The following is a 19,722-nucleotide window of genomic DNA, read 5'->3' on the forward strand; positions in this document are numbered from 1 at the left end:
TCTTAGCTTGCTGTGAAGAAGGAGCAGGGTTTTTGAGACAGACAGTCTCTTGTTCACAGGTGCTTACTTATCAATATAATCATTTTTGTTTCTACTTCAGAGAAAAACCAAGATGCCAAGAAGGAACAAGTGAAAGCTTTCTTGTCAAGAAGGTTTTACAAGGGATTCTCTGTATCACTTGAAGAGCAAACCAAATATGACTGTTATTTTTTAAAAAATCACAGTCACTTTTAGGCATATTTTTAAAACAGCAAGCTGCTGGACTGAACAACTCATTTCAGACAATTGTTAGTCACTGTAAACAAAATTACTAGCTTGAAGCTACACAGATGTAAATACGCTAGTAGCAAAGGGTAAAAAAACACATTCTGCCTGTTCTCTTCCTCTTTCTCCACTTGTGTGAAATCTGCTCTCAAACTCCATTGTTCTCTCTTCAAACATCCCTAGCATATCAGCTTTCATAAAGTGATCAAAACTGATTGCATGCAAAAGCGAATTTAAAACGTTACTTACATATACCATATGTGTTTCTGAATATGTTCTAGCTGCAAAGAAAAGAAAACAAGAAATTAGCTCTGCAAAATGTAAGAGGAAACTCCATAAGACATCCCCACTCAAGACTTGTCTCTAGTTAGGACCAACTCTACCATTCCAGAGCTGGACCTATGCAAATGAGAGGAACTTCTCACTGCATAAAGATCACACTCATCCTCACCCCACCCCAGTGTACATGAGACCATAACTCTGGAAAAGGGAACAAGGCAGGAGCAAATCCCAAGAAAACACATAAGTACAACGCTTCACAGGCAAGTGTTTTGGCTCTTTGTTTTTCCCTTCCTACTTCCTTCCATTCTACAATCCCACTGAAGATAATAAACTGCTCCCTCCAGTATGTGCATAATGCCTGACTGTTTACACTAAAAGTTCTTTCCCAGTTTTGTTTCAGAAACAGCAAGAGAAGGAAATAAAAACTGAAATAGGTATTATGCGTGAACAAAACAAAGTCTGTACCTGTGACATGTTCTGCCATGTGCTTGCTAGGCTTCACATTTACCATTAAAAAACCTAAAGACCCACTGGAATAAGGTTTCATGTTGAAAAATACTATTTATAATTCCAACATCTTGAGTTTAGGTTCAAATTTCTTTTGCTTCCCTCTTTTCTGCTTCACACACAAGCATTTTATCATGAAGTGAAGGACTGACCAAAGCAGTGGCTTTGTCCATCTATGTAAAGCAGACACCAACAAACGTGCTACATGATGACCACATATTTCACAAAGACAGGGAAACAGCTTTTCCCAAGAGAAATCCCAAACTGTTCAGATTACAGCAGAACAGCAGAATCTTCCTAACCTAGTTATTCTCTGAAGCACTGTCACAACAGAAAAACAATTTTTATCAATAGCCAGAGATTATTCATTGTGAGGACAATATTTCTTGCTTTCCCTTTATGAAAAACCTTTGTACACGCAGAGCAATGTGCACACTCACTGCTAACAGGCTTCTGTTTGTGCAACATGCGAGTGAGAGGCAATGGAGAGCTGGAAGGAAATTCAAGCTATAAGATGAAACCACAGGCCCATTAAACCGGTCCGAAAGAACGGAGACAGCTGTCCTGCTATTACTTTCCACTCCAATTCCAGAATGAGAATCAGGGAGCAAAAGGAAAAAACAACAACAATAGAGGAATAGACAAACAACAAAATCTCACTGATAGAAAGTAAGCGTTCATTGCGGAGAGGAGGGAATCAGAGGCCTCTGTACTATGGAACAACAGCTCCTTGCCTGGGAGACCCAGAAGATCTCATGTCTGCTTTATATTAGATCATTTTTTAAGTGAGACAGGACTCATATCGAAAACAAAGAAAAAGGGAATACAAACTAGGAAAGCTTGACAGAAGGTGAGACCTGTGTGTCCTGACATCATGTGGTTTCCAGACAGGGGAACTCTGGTACTAGACAGGGGAACTCTTGGACTAGAAGAGAACATGGGGCCACATCTGTCTTTTTTCTTATTATTACTGCTCGTTCTGGTGTTGCAGTATACGACACAGAACCCCGGACTGCAGGCCTCTGACAAAGGGAACTCCCTTCATCACAGTCTCCTCTATTAAGAAGTCTTTTCACCCCTGCACTACTGAAAGAAGGGCAGAGTATTCAAGACACACTGTCATTTCCCCTAAGTGGCTTAATTCAAGAAGATAACGTACATATGTATCCATGCATGTTCTCCTGTCAACCTAGAGATGCACTCTTCTTCCTCTTGGTTTTTGCAAGCTGAGGCATAACCAAATGAGAAGAGACTATTCTGTATGCCTTTCACAGGGTAGGATTTTAAAATGGTTAGTTATCAGGTGCTTACTACAGCAAGAATCCATTAAGGAGTGAACCTCTTTCGCTTTGTAGAGCCACTCTGTAAGACCACAGAATCCCAGGCCCTCTGGGTCCCTCTGACCCAGCCCCTGCTCCAGCAGAAATGCCCAGAGCCAGCTGCCTATGTCCATACAGCATCCAAGGAGGACACCCCCTCACAGCCTCTCTGGGAAATCCGTGCCTGTGCTCCGGCACCCATGCAGCACAGAAGTGCTGCCTGATGGTCAGAAGGAACCTCCTGTGTATCAGTTTGTGTCCCCTGTCTCTTGTCCTGGCATTGGATACCACTGAAAAGAGAGAGAGATGCATCTCTGCTCCTTATTTCCTATACACCTCATGGAGGGTTAGAGATGTTAATGATTTCAGACAAGATGCAGATGATACAGCTAAGCGATGTCCAAGTCTCTTTCATGCTTGCTTCTTCTGCTGCATTTTCTGTCTCTGTGGGTCACATTTTTCTTTTTGACTGCAATATGCAGAAAAACAGCACTTCATTTTCTAAGTCAGAGAGAGGGAAAAAGAAGGGCCACCAGTTCCTGTGTTAGTCACAGACCCCCTGGGCTCTTTCAGAGGAGATGTCAAAGAGAAATCCCTTCTGCTCATTCCTGCTGATCAACCTCCTCCAAGCTAATGATCCCACAGCAATTTTCTAAAACAGAATCCCCCTAGCACTTTGATATACGTTTATTTGAAGGTGTATGAGAGCTCTTGTGTGAGAACACAATGGCTGCTGTTTACCTACAAATCTGCAGTTCCATCCACATCAAAATCATTGCTGTGAAGTACTCAGGGATACCCCAGATATGAACGGTACTCCACAAAACCAATTTCTATTCTGATTCAAATGTAATTGCATTGAAATGTTATTACAAGTGCGTACTTGCTGCTGCCAACATCTTCACCGCTTTTTTAAAGGTAATTAATTAATGCTTTGTTGCTTTTCATCTGCATTAAAGTGACAGGAGGGTTATGGGAGGGCGATTGGTTTTGACAAGGAGAAGTCTGTATGCTTTTTACTATGCAATGCAGGGGAGGGAGATACACAGTGGGAGCTAATCTTACTCCTCCTGCCTTCATTTAAACACAATGTTTAAATGCATGTAAGTGACGAAGGCATTTAACAGCCCTTCCCAGAGGGTTCTTCTTGCTGTTTGTACATGAGTTTGCCAAATTTAATGCCATTTTATGGAAGTTGTTAAAATGCTGCTTCATAACATCCCCTAGCCACCGCAGGCAATTGCCTCATGATGCCATCTCTGCAACAACAAAACATGTTTAGCTCCATTGCACATGCACAGTCAGAGGAGAGATTCTGCAAGCTAAAATGCTGCGATAGAAGGAGACGGGGAACTCCTTCACAATGGTTTTACACAAAAATACTTCCTATACATATTAACCTTGATTACTGAAGTAGCATTGAGGACCCATACTCATAAATCTAGTTTGATGAAAAACTGTACATGCTCATCAGAAAAGGAGGTCTCCTCCCCCAAGGAGCTTACGTCTAAATACTAAGACAGGGAACAACAGATGGAGACAGACAGGCAGATGGAAAACAAGACAGTGCTGTCTACATCCTCAGCACTGATCTCAGCATACTGGTTGCCAAGCTGAAAAGTTCTGACCTGCAGAAAAACTTTCTCAAAGTCCAAAGATAAGGATGAGAGCTTCTGAGCTTGAACTCATGTCAGGTTTCAAACTTCCCTGTCCAGAAAACAAACAGTTTCAAACCCACCCATGCACTAACTCAACCTACATCTCAGATAATAATTCTTCAGTTAGAAGATTCTCTAGTCTGAGCTTTAAACCTACTATATAATGTCAAGATACAGGCTTTTCCTGACCAAAGCATTCAAGCTAATAGCACCAACAGCAGGAGAACCATCACCTCCATCAGTAGCAGCAGTCATACTATAGCAGCCTTCAGGGACCTCAACAAGAGCAAGGTATTGCTGTGCTAAGTGCACACGGTAAGAATAGGCCTGTGGTAACCAAAAGCTTACAGCCTATGTACATCAACTGCCTCCACTCCACAGGTGGTGAAGTAAGACAGTTTGAATGATGTGATAGGTACCTTACCAAAAGACCCAGAAAAAATGAAGGAATCAGGATCATTTTTCCCTCCATTGTTTTTTCTATCGTGCTTTACAGGTTAAAAATCATTAAAGATAATATCATTATAGCATACACTAGACTCCAGGAAAAGAAAGGGAAAAAAAAAAAAAAGAACAGCAGAGAGGAGACTGAAAATTTGGGTAATTTAACTTGACTAATATTTCAGCCTTAACATCTATGTGGACATCCAACACAAGTCATTTTATTCTCAAGTAAAATGTCAGCACTGGGAACAATAGCAGCTTTATCACAATCCATAGTTCTGCAATAACTGATCTGCTCTGACCCTACTTGTCATACATACACACTTTTGACAACGCTCACTCTTCTTTAACAGGAAAGTGGACCAAAGCTCCTTCCTTCTCCTCTTTGCCTTTCTGTTTCTGTGGAAGAAAGCGGCAGACGGTTTGCAAATGGATTCTACCACAGGAACTGTAATTCTCCACTGCAGAGATGCTGAGTCATTGGAATCCTCCAAGGAAAACACATTCACTTTTCGAAGTGTACATAATTGAAAGGAATCATATCCTGCAGTACTGCAAGCACCGAGAGCTCTCACTGTCTTCCATAAGCCTTACTAAACCTAAAACTAGTTCACTTTTCCCTCCTGACACTACTTCTGATGGAAAGCTGTCCCCATATCCCATTGACAGGGCTAGAATGCTTCTTCTCATTTCCAGTCTAGTTTCATGTAAGGCTAGCTGACATACATTTGTTTTTGTGCCAGTATCTTCCTTCAGTTTAAACCTTCTCTCCCTGGTAATTACCTCCAGCGCCTATGTGGATGACTGGGACGTTCTCTCTCAGACATCATGTAGGTAGACTAAGTCAAGTTTTTTTAGTCTGTGCTATTCAGAGAAGCTCACTCCAATTCCCACCGCCTCAGCATTCATCCTCTGCAGTACTGCCTGTTTGATTTAATCTTTACTGAGCATGGGCAGTCAGGAACACCACACCCAGCAGTCAGGGGCTCCTTCTACTGAAAGAAAAACATGGGTTCTTTTACCTAAAGCATGCTTAGCTGAACAAGCCTAGTAAAGAGCAGCAGGCAGGCACATTTGACTATCCATCCTTCAGACTATGTAATACACGGTGAGTGTGAACTTTATTCCACTAAGATATAATGAAGTCCTCTTTCTATAAATGAATTATATACAACAAAATGAAGTCCTCTTTCTATAAATGGATTATATACAACAAAATGTAATGCCAACTTCCTAAGGCAGGAAAGGGCCAGCAACAATACTTCTGAGTGCCCTCCCCTCCATTAATTGTCTCAAGCTGTAACGCCGAAGCCGAACGATGACAGTTGAACATGAAAGTTAGTTCTGTTTTCGTTGATCATTTTAACAGATGGACTGGGGAAGGTGTGGGTGTACTGTGAAATGGCAATTACTGCAGTGGGGGAAATGCAGTTGGATGAACAGGAAAAAAAGATACACATGAAAAAAAGAAACAAAGCAGAGTAGGGAAGTGAAAAATAGAAGAAGAAAAATCCTAGTGACCTTATAATCACTACATTTTTCTGCGGAATTCACCAGTAAGATACTGAACAAATGATCAGTACATCGGCCCTTATTGTACGCAAGCCACAATTTTGCTCACATTTTTTATATAAATATCAAATTGATTCAAGTAAAAAATTTTTTAGGAATAGAGGCTTCCAAATAAACCCATACTTATATCCTCTTTTTTTTTTGCGGGACACAGCTAAAATAGAATTCAGATCTCTCCTTGAAATGAATTACATATTCCTAGATCCTGTGCAGTAAACAAAGAGCTCCATTCTGCCTGGCGCTTTAAGTAACCAGAACACTAACAGCATAGAAAGGGAAGTGTGACAGCAGCAGGGACAGCAAACCAAGAGACCCTACAATAATGAAAATAAGATTGCAGCTAGTAACAAAGAGCCTTTCCTTTTCCTCTCAGCTCTCAGCTCTCAGATGCATTTTACTTCAAATTCTTTGTCACAATCCACTGTTGAGTACTTGTCAATAACAAGTTGATCCTTTTTTTTTTTTTTTTTTCCTTCCTAAGGAAATAAGAGCTTCTTTCTGATCAAGAAAATGGGGGGGATCACTATGGGTCCTTGATTTACCATAATGTTTTTCACTCTTGTGCATGTACAGTCTCTGCTGTAGCACACAACTTTAAATCTTCAGGCAGTATTAAGAAATCGGAGTGTTCTCTGGCAAAATTAAATCCTAACATTTTGAAGAAGATCTGATGTCTGATGATCTGTGCTCATTGGCATACTCAAGCCATCTGCACTAAGATCTTTGAGAGAAAAATAAGAACATTTCATCTGTTCTGTATTGTGCTGGTTTCCTGAGCAAGAGCAGTAGTCTATGTATCTGGGAGGCAACAGGCAGCACACTCCTCATTCAAGGTCTAATCTATCCACCCACTGTGGTCCCTACCCTCTGCTGCCTTGCTGCCTTGTTCCATCCAGTTTGTGAGGTAGGGCATACTGTTAAATTTACATTATGGAAAAGAAACAGAGAGTGGCTTAGTGACTTGGTCAAAGAGAACAGCCCTCAGGTCTTAGGATACAGCACTTGACTCTGTAGCATTCTGTCCATGAAAATACTTGGAAAAAATAATTGTTTTCATTCTTTTGTTAAAAATCTAATGAAAAGGGACTTTTAAAGTGCCTAATACATATATTTGGTTTTATATCAGTGCCACTCCTTCACTGCAATGTCACAGCTACTTGGTTTGCAAAGATAAGCATACCAGTAATACCATGAAGAACTTCTCATCTACATCACCAAACAGAATATGACCTCGTTTTGTAATGAACAAAACAAAAACCTGGCTGCAGCTGCCAGGTAATACTGTGAAGAGAGTTGTGAAGGGAGTTTAAGTTCACTTTTTAGCAGACAGGTGTCTGCATCCCAAAAGCACCATCACAGCTGGTGAAGACTGATGCTGTTGTTAGCAATCTCAACAGAGAGGCCAAGCACTGATCTGTGAGTTTATTTATAAATATTTTAGCAGACTGAAGAACCAGGAGGAGTTTTAAATTTACATTTCTTTATACATACTCCCACTCAGAATCTGTGAGCTTAGTAGATCTGTATAAAATCATCACCAGAGCCTGACAATAGGATTTACAAGGGCAATGTACCCATAAAGGCTGAAGCTTCCAGTGACAAGCAGGCAAGCTTGCTTTCCAAAATGATTTTAACTGCTAATTTTTTTTAATTCCCTCAAACATTAACACAGCGTTAATGAAGGATACAATCACTACACAGTGCTCATCCATGCAGGCTCTCTGTCACAGTGATGGGCTATAGCTTAGCTACAAAGATGCAGTGCATCAGTGCAAATGCAGCCTGGAGCTCAGCACTGCAGGCCTAATCATGCGCAGGACCACAAGGCACAACACGAAACAGCAAACTAGAAAGCATCTGCTCTGAAGGCTTCTAGAGCATAATGCAGAGCACACATAGGACAGAATACAATGTAGCCATGTGGCTTGAAGTGAGAAGTCACACTTTTGTCAGAAATGTAAAGAGAGTGTACTGTGTTTAATAGCAAAGCTTCAAAGAACAGTCCAAATTGTTTTGACCTTCAAACAATTACATCATGTCCCTGATAAACTGGCACAACCACCAGGAGAGCCAGACTGCCCAGGCAGATTCCAAAATGTGCTAATGGGTCAGTAGCACTGTGATTACATTATGAAAGAGTCATTCTAAATACCCACTGCAGCATACGAGGAAGAATTATGAAGATAGAGAAGCAACACAAAGGTAATCTGGCCCCATCATTTAAAAGGGAAGGTGACCAACCTCTTTCCAAAATTCCACCAGCTTCACTCATACTTTGCTCAGGAGGAAATGCACAGGAATGGCAGTAAACCAAGTTACTTTAGTTAGTCAACTGTAACTGCAATGAGGTGACAAACAAAGCCTTCATCACATGACTTACAGCAAATGCTTCCTTACCGTGAGACGTTTCGAGGCATCCACTTCAATCATCCCCCGCAAGAGGTTCTGACAGTCCGGAGGGATAAAATGTGGCATGTGGAACACTCCACGTTTCACCTTCTCCAACAGCTGCCGCAAGTTGTCGTCATCGAATGGCAGGGCACCCTGTGGGGATGTGACGGATTTGTGGATGGGAGAGAGCAGGGAAAGGGAGTTGGAGAGCAAAAGGAGAAAAGCCAGGATAAACACAACGAGAGAAAGGAAAAGAGAATGTCAGCTCATAATGAAGTATTATAATAAGTGAAACAATCTTGTCATTCACTGAAAATAAATAATTTCTTAGCTGCTGTGTTTTCTCCAACATAGGGAAAAAGCAGAGGATATTCCGGCTTTTTTTTTTCTTTTATTAAACCTTTAATTAGAAAATGACTACCAGTATAAAGCATAATACATAATATGAAATTGCCTTTCCAGGCAAATTCAGCAAAGATGCATGTATTCAGTTAAATTCAGCTCAAGCTTTTGATCTGCTGGTGTTCCTCCTGGGCATACTTTCACTGCAGCAATGTTTATCCTTTCCTTACTTTTAATCTTCCTGAGACACATTTATTGCAGACACTGGAAAAGAGGTGAACAGCATTTGAGAGACTTTCAGTAAAGAACATCCTCTTTCTGATGGAGCAGTGGATTGACACATCTGAAAAAAACCCTAACCAACATCAGCCCTTTGGAAGCAGCAGACGTTCTACCTGGTTAACGTACTCCATCCAGTTCCCAAGCTGCAGTCAGGTCATCAGCCCCCACTGCTTCTCTACTGCAGCTCACTTACATGAATAGCCTGAGCTTTTTTAAGCTCAAATTTCACTTTGAATAGATCATCAGCTGGCCACAGAAAGCAGCAAAAAGCCTATCCTTGCTGCAAGGACAAAAAGGAAGAGAGTGGAAATCTTTAGGATAACTCCACTTTTATAGCAAGTATGCACCTTCCTTGATATTCTCACTCCTCTCTTTCACTATGTGGTGAGCTTCCTTGGCTTCCAGGAAAGGTTGTGGGAAGTTGCAAGCTGTCAGCTGCTGTGATAATGAAGCTTTCAGTTGTTAGTGCTGGCACTGTTCTTACTTCAGTGAGTACTGCATCTGTATAAGCAGGCCTGTGTCCACAGTTTGCTGAGACCAACAGCTTAATTTACAGAAGCCTTGGAAAATCTACCTGATGGCAACAACTACTGGATACTATTTACTGTTGTTCATTCAAGCAGCCATGAAGGAAGAGCCTCCTTGTCTTTCACAACCAACCTCTCGAGTTACCTACTTTTTCCCTTACGGTTCCAGACTTATGGGAAAATCAATTCCGATAGTTCAGTACTTTGGCTAACACAATTTAATCCACAATGAAGTCAGCAAGGCTGCTTTGTGGCATTTCCTGAAGGTAACAACTACAGATCTTTTATTACCACCACCTGTTATTACAGCTTGAGACTTTTTGCAGGGTTTTTCCTGACATAATTAGCTGGACAGCTCTGCACTCTCTGTCAATAATAGACCCATTTCAGTCATTTTGCAGGCTTGTGTATATATGTAGAAACAGATGAAGATGCTTCCCAGTAACAGGGGGACACCAAATCTTGACATAGAAGCCATCTTCAAACAAGAGTCCACTCCTACATTTCCCAATCACCTTGCCAACCTCTCTTGCCTTTTCTTACAAACTCAACATGTCACAGCAGGAGCTCATTCTATAACTACGTTATCACCCACTCAAATAGTTGGTTAGGAGCAAGAGATTCCAGGTGATACTTGGTGAGATAGGTAAAACTCTTCCCGTGCAGCATCAAGATAAAAAATATCTAAAATTTAGAACTGTCAATGGCCTATAATTACTAAAAATAATAAAACTGGTTAAGGAGAATTAAAGCATCGTACTCAATATTACAAGATACGTGAATTCTAACCACTAAAAAAATTATCAGTGAATTTTTTTGAAAAAAATATACTTTATAATAAGTATAATAAGTATTTTAAGCCAAAATTATGAACAGAATCTAACTCCAACTGAGTTTTAGTTTCATTGAACAAGTGCTTCTGTCAAAATAAAACATTTAAGTGAAGAATTAGTAACTGAAAATACTAATAAAAATTAAAGGACATCAATATTTAGCTTCAGGCTTCTTGTTTTTATAATTGTAGATCATCACTTAAACTACTACAAATATAAAATACTTAATGTGCATTAAATCTATTCTCATATAAACCATTAATTCTGCACATAGTAACATCATGCTTATATAAGCATACATCTGTATTTTCTTACACTTTACTATGGGAATTGACAACAAATGCCAAACCTATTCACTTTGAGCTGGACATCCAATTATTGTATATTTGGGAATGTTACATTATGCTGTAAATCAGAATAAATTCCACAGAGAATTGAAACTTTCATCAAAAGAAGGATAAGTTACAAGATACTACATTTTGAATACTAAGAAAAGTACTCCAAGTGAGCCAGATGGAAACTAATTTATACTTCTTAATATAAATTAGTATATACTATACTTAGTATAGTATACTAATATACTATATATTGGCTCTGTTTTGTATTCTCTAGTGAACCAAATTAAAATATAGCCCAATACTTGCATGAAACAAAATTGTTGCACTCAAATCTTCTCTTGATAAAAGACTGCAGTTAACGTATGCATATACCTAATGAAATGTACATATACATACAGCAGAAAAAAACCAAACACTTGAAGAAACCAGCGATGTTTAATTCTGTGAAGGGCAACAATTTCTGTGTTTGGAGTGGCACACCCATTTGGATCAAAAAATTCAGTGTGCTTCGAATGGGGCTCTTTAAAATGCTGCAGCATTACAACACACCAAGTGATATTTATGAAGGCAAGTCTTTGACACTTGTCTATGTTCTCATGTGCAGGGCAGCCGCATTTCAAAGCAGCAGTGAAATATTCTTCATGCTTTTCCTCTGGGACTGATGTAGGACTTAGAGGAAAGGATGCAGTTGAGAGATACAAAAATAGGAGAACTAAAAAAAAAACACCTATCTGTACATGATGTCAGTAGAATCACCATTAAATACAGCAGCATTTGTGAATATTTCTTTTTTTTTTTAAGGATAGAGCAAGGAAGATGACTCACCACTAGCAACGCAAATAAAATGACTCCACAGCTCCAGACGTCTGCTTTCCTTCCATCATACTTTTCTCCCTATGCAGCAATGACACAGAGACTCAAAAATGTGCTCACTAGTAAATTAATTTATTATCCTCGAAGAACAAGAGAGGGGAGAATGGGAAACCACGCATTTTGATTCCGCCACCTGCTTCCCAAGGTGGCCTTTCCAACCAGGAGGCCAAGACATGGCCCATTAGTTGATTTTTTTTTTTATGAATAGCAGTTTACACTTACCTAGGTTCTATGAGAACAGGGTCAGAAATAGGAAACAGCAGGAATGGCTGAGGACTGGAAACTTTTTAGTACTGATCCTGAAAGGCAGAGGTGTGCTAAGGGCATCAAGAATGAGTTTTTCTCCTCTCTAGTTCTTCAGGGACCTTGTCATCAATCATATTATTTGTGAACTCGTAGTACTGGCTGGACAGTGTTTTCTGTATGCGTGTTTGGTTTTATGTTAGTGATATGCTTCAAAAGGGTGATGTGCTCTTCTTGTAAGACCCCACTTGCATTCAGCTCTCAGGTCCCCAACCAAAGAAGGACACAGATCTGTTAGAGTAGGTCCAGAGGAGGCCAGAAGGATGAACAGAGGGCTGGAGCACCTCTCCTACAAAGACAGGCTGAGAGAGTTCTTCAACCTGGAGGTGAGACCTCATTGCAGCCTTTCAGTATCTAAAGGGAGTTTATGAGAAAGCTGAAGAACAACTTTGCCAGGGAGTTTTATAGAACAAGGGATAATGGTCGATTAAGCTTAGATATAAAGAATATTTTTTTTATTGTAAGGGTGGTGAGGCAGTGGAACAGATTACTCAGAAAAGAAGTGGATGCCCCCTCCCTAGAAGTGTTCAAAGTCAGGTTGGATGGAGTTTCAGCAACCTGGTCTAGTGGGAATGTCACTGCCCACAGCAAGGGAGTTGGAAATTGATGATCTTTAAGACCCCTTCCAACCCAAACAATCAGAAAAATATAAAATAATAAAAAAGAACATCTAAAAAAAGGGGGGGAACTTGGCCACTGGTAATATTCGTTGGTAATATTCAATACTTATTTTAAGAAGACAAATGAAAGAGTAGGGGGGAAAGGATAGTTCCTATCATTTAAAATAAACCAGTATCATTGACAGCCAACTCCAGTTCTGCTGAAATAGCTACAATGGGGAAGAAAAGGCATAGGTGTCTAGAGTGAAAAGACCAAGTTAAATGAGGCTACTGCTTTTCTGCCTGGTAACATGGCACAAAGGTATTGTGAGAACAACACAGGATTATTTCCTCAGATGGCTGATGTGGCTTGATTCAGGGCTGAACCAAACAACCAAAGTCACAGTTACGTTTATTCTCTCCTTTCACATGCTGTCTGTCTTGGACAGATTTCCTGTAGAGAGGGTCTGTCTGCACACATGCAATTAGTGACACTTTAAAGAAAACATACATTGATTTTAATCAACTTACCCGGATAACTTCAGGGCAGGCATAATGCGGTGATCTGTAACACAAAATAGTGAGATGAGCATGTATTTGTGAACTATTTGCTTTACCACTTTGCTTACCAGAATCAGGATTGGCTCATTTACACAGAAAGCAAGTTTGCAAAAACAGCCCTTTTTATTACTGTATTGAGAATATATTTCTCAGACAAACCCCAAAATGGTCAACAACGAGCATAATTCAAAATTCAATGGCCCTAATATGAATTTCTTAAAAGAAATGAAAGAGCAGGCATATTTTGTGATTACATAAAATTCCAGCCCTCCAACTCTATACTTTCACTTGGCCATACATATAACTAGAAGGAAGGCACACACTGCAAGGTCTTTTAGGGGAAAAAAAATTAAATGTTTTCAGAGCCAATGCATGTATTTCCAAACCATATCTTGCACCTCTTCTGCTAAGAGTGTTCTCATTTACTCCAGCAGTCATAAAAGCTGACAGTACATGATTTCAACACACTATTTATTTTTCTTAAAAAACAAAAAACAAAAAACCAGCAAAACACCACACAAAAAGGATGGACAACAGCACTGTTACCTTTTGAGCTAATATATTCTCTTCACATCCTTCCACCCATCTATCTCTTCCTTGATTCTTGGCTGAGAATAGTTAATTACTTCAACTTGCCAGGTAATAATTTTAATTCCTAAAGATTATAGCCATGGCTATTTATTTTTATAGCCCTCATTAAAGTAACTTGACAAGTAAAAGGGATGCAAACTGTCTGAGACCTGTGTGCAAATCTCACTATTGTTCATACTGACACCTCCCAGCAGTCCCTGAGCCTGTCTTCATTTGTGCATTTGTTTCTTGTGACAAACACAATCATGGTTGGGCAATACCTGTCTCACAAAGTAATGAGCAAAACAGAAGCACAGTGAGGTTAGCTTTGTGCTAGGATGCTACTTTAATGCCCAGTGAGACAGTCCATTAATTACCTTTCCATACACATTACACTTATGGTAAAATATCATCCTGAGTGCGTGGCACATCTGATTTGCTATCACAGCTTTTGGCAGACTGTGATAATATACTCAGAGTACAACTAGAACTGCAGCTACCTTGAATACAAAGCTTAAGCAAGGAGAAACAGAATATAACTGATCCCTCACAAACTTTGGGAAAGGTAGGACTTGAAAGCTTAGCATACTATCTAACAACACTTCTTCTTTAAGAGGTTATCACAGGTATTATGACCAACCCTTATGCATTCAGTAATTTAGACCTGATTTTATAAACCTTGAAAGGCCTATCAAGACAAGAAATGTCTTGCTTTGGAGAGCTGGACAGAGTTCACCTTTGGATGCTCTGGGATTCAGGTAAGAAAGTACTTGAACCCAGTGGGGAGGACAGACCCACTGGGTTCTTTTGGCAGCTCTGTCTCTGGCAGTCACAGATGAGTTATTAAAATTTGCTGCTGGCCACAACTGGTTGACCAGAACCTCATCATAAGTCTGCTGCTCTGACTAAAATGAGAGCAACACCACTGCTGCTTTCCTACCTCCCAAAAATTTGCAACTCCAACAAAGACAGATTTCAGAATTCATAATTGCAGATGCTGAGGTATACGGCCATCTTGCAAATATCCTTGAAAAGAAGAACATAAGTATTGTTTAGACGACAAGATGGATAGATACCCAGTTAGAAATCCCAGTAGCAAATGCACTTAAAGCATTTCACTCCTCTGTTGAGTGTGGAGTCTGCAGTGGAGTCTGCAAAGTCAAGACACTGGTGAAATTCTGCTAAAATCTAACAGAATGGGTGAAGAAAATGTTACAATAAATAATTTCAACAAGTTGGATTGATTCAATCATTCAACAGCTGCACTGCAACTGCCCAGAGAGCACAGATTTCTGGCATAGCCACTGTGAATTCTTGCCAGCACACACTATCAGGATATCTGCAGCACTGTCTTGGCAAACAGCTCTAAACAGGTTCCTCTGGCCAGCCAGAAATCTGTAGAAAACTCATTTCCATGCTGCCAATCACAAAGGATCTTCAACTGCTTTAAAGAGAAAGCTAAAATTTAATAAAAAATCTATTTATCTTTCTATAGAGTCCTGAGTATTTCTTTGGCTCTTATCAATAATTATTCAATATTCAGTATATTCCCTCTCTCTTCCCCTAGGCCACCTCCTCATCTTTCAGCTACATCTCTGTGCAGCAAAAGCCACAATTTGCCCTTGATAATAAATAAGTATACAGCTCAGCAAGATTAAGAAGCAGCTGCTGCCTCTGGGTACTGCTGCAAAAAAGCCCCAGTGTTGGCAGTGTTTATTTCAAGGGTGATGCTGATTTTCCCAGGCTAGTCTGCCTGGGGCAGGAAGGGCTCTCTGAACCATCATTCACAGCTGTAACTCTTGGACACAGGAATCTTAACAGATCTTGCAGGCCCTTAGCAAAGCATTTACATGGGACTTCGACCAGAGATGATAATCCAAAATGCAACGGTTAAAACCACTACAAGTCCAGACAGGGGTCATGCAATCAGAGAGACGCATCTTTGATGCATCTACCATGAATCTCGTCTGAAAAACTAGACAAGTAGTTTTTGATCTTGACACATTGATACAATAAAGCTAGAGTACATCTGAGACAACCAGTGCTGTATCTTCAGTGCAGATGTGATGTGCCTCTGATTTGTGCAAGCAGTTCTGACCTCCTGTCTCAGTACATAGGTAAGAGAGACCTGCACAGTGCACAGATAAACCTACTGCCTGTGTATGGTTTATGCAACAACTGCTTTTCCAGACAAGGTTGATGAGGGAGAAGAGGGAGAGCTGTACTGTACAATCCTGCTCTATAATGTGACAAATCATGTATTGCACTTTCTGACAGGTCCCTTTAAAGATAAATCTCCACACTTGTGTACTTTGGATCCATGCCTTAGGAAGATACTACTCGGGGAAGAAGAAATGCTTCTCTTTACACCTCACAGCTGGAGGCAGTATTTCTGTAGAGAGGGATGCAGAAGTCTTGTTCTCTCTTTGCTTGAAGATATTTTTATACAGGAGATGCACTGAAACCCTCTTGTATCTGGCTGTTTTTGGTGTTGCTCAGATGCTTCCCCCCAAGTTAACTGCTACCTCTTAGCTGGCTTTTGGAGACAGAAGCTACCCACTAGAGCAAAAGAATGCCTATGTGGAACACTGTGCTGGGCAGCAAAGGGCTAAGATGAAGGGGAACGTGAGAGGAGCAGTAAAACAGAGAAAGGGAATTCCTCACAAGAAGGATGCATGTTAGAGCATCCTGTGGGGAAAGGGACAGCCACAGATCACACAGCAAAGTAATGCAGGGAGGGACTGAAGAAACAGTCTGAGGAGCAGCGGGTAGTTCAGGCTGTACTGAAAGCAATAACTGCAGGTAGGGTTGTAATTAAAGAAGTAGCTGTAGTTAAGGTTGAGTGCTATTTTGCAATTAAAGCTTCAGCTCTATTTAGCACTATATGAGAAAACTCAGCATCTAGCCCTCAGCCATCTTACAGCTGTTTACTCCTCAAGCACAAATAGACTGTGAATTTGCAAATCAGTTCATTAATTAATATACGAGTTCAAATCATTAAGACATAGATCCTTTAAGAGATCTTAATTTAAAAACTGAAACAGATCCCAATATTAAAAGAGTGTAAAGAATGCAGAACCTGAACAGACTATGCTGTGCTCTGTAGATAAGTGAGCATGAGGCAGTGGGTCTGCTGCTGTCCACAATGCCTCTGGTTTACTTTTGCAGAAATTGGAAAGCCAGTGGTCAAGTGAGGGAAGTGTGGTGCTACGAAGGACAACGTTGTGATGAGGCATCTGGTTGACATAGCGGAGAATCAAGCTCTCTGTGCCTGCAAAAGAGTCCTTCTGTGAATGCAAATGAAAAGGTGCTTTAAACTGAGATGTTCACAGCTAATTGCAAGCTGCAGGTTCCCCTATTTTTGATGTAGTTAATATTTGTAAACTTAAAATACTTTGATGAAAATCCTACCTAGCATCCACAGCAAGACTCGGATATGGTGAGATGAAACTTTGAATGGATCCATAAAACAAAGGATGAGAGTAAATTAAACAGATGCTTATTCGAAAAATCTCACACCATAAAAATATCAAATGAGACAAAGTTTTGGTGGAAAAAAACCTGCATAAGCTCATAATTAATGAACTTATCCCAATTCATTGGTCCCAACGAATATTTTGGGACCAAGTTAATTTTATACTTGTAATCTAAAAAGTAGCATATCTTAAATTTTCAGCACTTAATTTTGCAGACTTAAAGCTCTTTTAATGTACCTTGAAATGTATTACAGGTAAGGCTTATATTAGCACTTATTAATACGGCTGTCTGATATTTCCCTTCATAATCCTCATTTCAAATTGCTTATCACTTACTACCAATTTAACAACTCAGAGATTTTCTTTTCTGTTTGTCTGCTTCAGACTGGTTTCATCTTTGTGCCCACTATTAAAATCTTATTTAAATTAAATATGCTTTTCCCATAAAAAGTGAACATTGCTAGCATGCTTAAATGTGAAAGAAAAATGTGATGACTTATTCACATTCTCTGGAAAAATGTATTCAAACACAACCACTAGAAACAGGGAAGATTGTATTTACTAATGGAAATTCTCTAGAGAATCAAGATGAAAATTCAACCTGTATTGGCAATGCTTCACAGATCATTTTTTTTTCTTAAAACTGATAGTACAAGCTATTGTGACTGAGGTTGTCACAAAGTACCAAACTTTAAAATGCAGAACCTCTGCTGAATGCACAAATAACAGGAATTAGATACGGGACTGAGAGCTGGGAAAACCAAGTAGGGGAAATCAGAGTTGGAATCTAGTGAAAAAGAGAAAAGAATCCGGGACCAAATGTGAAGCAGAAATGAGTGGGAGAAGTTGGCAAGACTGGAGTGCAGTGGAGAACAGGGAAAGAGATGGGAACAGAGTGCAATGGAAACTCCTGGAGAGATGGGATAAAAATTATGAATTCTGGCATTTTCTAATTTTAAGAGCCTAAATTTGCAACACTAACAATATCTGGACCTGGACATTTGCATATGTTTTAGATAACATACACACATTTGTATACAGAACTGTACAGAAGAGAAAGAATATATGCAGCATCATGTCTTGACATTAAATTAGAAATGGTGCTTGGATACTGAGGTGTACAGCAACCACATTCATCTCTTCTGAATTATCTCATCACAGATAGATTGAATACAAAAGGTAAGCAAATTAGGACCTAGATGATATCTGTTAGCATTTCTAACAAACACACACTCTATTGGGTGTTACAGATATCCTGAGATATCAAAAAGAGATAATAATTCTAATGAGCATCATAGAATCACAGCACTGACGAAAATGTTTTTGTTTTTGTTTTTGTTTTCTTTTTTCTGATGTATATGGGCAGCTGGTGGGTCTGCAAAGTGCAGCCAGCATATGCTAGAAAGAACTGAGAGCAGAGGTATGGACTGTGCTGGGCTTGGCAGTTGATTTTTCCTTCATTTTGCCACTGACATGCACAATGGCTTTCTTCTCACTCAATAACATTAGAGGACATAATCAACATTGTTCTTCCCACATGCACAGATTTCTGGATTTCTCCAGGGGTTCCCAACAGAGAAGGGGAGAACTGCTGCATATACAATCAGTTCACTGTGAGCCTGCACTGACTGCCTTTTTGGGAATATGTCTGGTACTGGAGAAAGCCACCTTTACATGTTGGCTTGGTCTCAGCTTGTGGTTGTTTGCGATCGAGAGGTTTAGAGGCAGCACAGAAAGCAGCACTGCTTTCCATCACCTGGTGGCCTGCAGCAATCTCCTGCCTGAGGGACATGGTGTTGTTTCACAGTAAGTGAAATGGAGAGAACTGCAGAGATGGCAAAAATGTACTTTGTCAGCTTTCTGTAAGGAGCAATGGGGAATTAGGAAGGATCATTACAGACTCCCAAGAATTATAACTCAACAGTATTTCCTGTCAATTCTTCAATTCATGAGCTCTTTTCATTCAAGAAAAGAGAAAAAAGGTCCTACTTTTCCAAGACTCCTATAGATATAATTTCAGATTATGTTCAGAGCAACTTGGGCAGTATAATGACTTGTTAAGATTGAGAATTGAAGTACAGAGGGGTAATGTGACTTGTCTAAGACTACCATGAATGCCCACAGCAGAGGCAGAAATCAAGCTCAGATCATTTAGGTTCAGAGATTTAACCATAAGAAACTCATTTTTCTTGCCTAGAGACAAGTAGGAGGGATTGCTCAGTATCTAACATTCTGAAGCACTGCAAGGCAGTGTGCTGGGAAGAATCACTATTGAAAAAGATGAGGGATTGTCTCTGCATGTCACCGCTTGGAAGGGTAAAGAGGAGGAAGAGCCAAAGAGATCTGAACTAACAGAAGCAGCATCCTACCACATCCTCCGCTTCCTTAGTTGTCTGCTGTTTGCTCACAGAACTCCCCTGCTCCTGGAGAGATGCAAAGATCTGTTGGGTTACTTTAGCATTTCAGGGACTCTCTCTCCACAAGACTGCCTTATCGTGCAGTTTCTGCAGTTAGCAGAATTATTCCCACAGCTCCTCTTTCCCTCAAAGGTCTAAAGATACATGTTTAAATCTATGGCACA

At 40.0% G+C, this 19,722-nt stretch overlaps 1 protein-coding gene across 21 annotated transcripts in view; it reads right to left on the reverse strand.

Moving 5' to 3' along the window:
- The window catches only part of BRSK2 (BR serine/threonine kinase 2), a 299,114-nt gene that overhangs the window by 57,207 nt on the left and 222,185 nt on the right, over positions 1 to 19,722 (reverse strand). For all 21 annotated transcript variants that reach the window (XM_090140616.1, XM_090140602.1, XM_090140613.1 and 18 more), the window contains 4 exons: positions 13,066 to 13,099; positions 11,585 to 11,653; positions 8,444 to 8,590; positions 514 to 545 (listed from right to left, as the gene is read on the reverse strand). In XM_090140616.1, the coding sequence (XP_089996742.1) occupies positions 514 to 545; positions 8,444 to 8,590; positions 11,585 to 11,653; positions 13,066 to 13,099 (282 nt within the window). The remainder of the gene's footprint in view (positions 1 to 513; positions 546 to 8,443; positions 8,591 to 11,584; positions 11,654 to 13,065; positions 13,100 to 19,722) is intronic.

The sequence above is a fragment of the Phasianus colchicus genome, chromosome 5, assembly GCF_987193195.1.
Source record: "Phasianus colchicus chromosome 5, bPhaCol1.hap1.1, whole genome shotgun sequence".
Classification (NCBI taxonomy): domain Eukaryota; kingdom Metazoa; phylum Chordata; class Aves; order Galliformes; family Phasianidae; genus Phasianus; species Phasianus colchicus.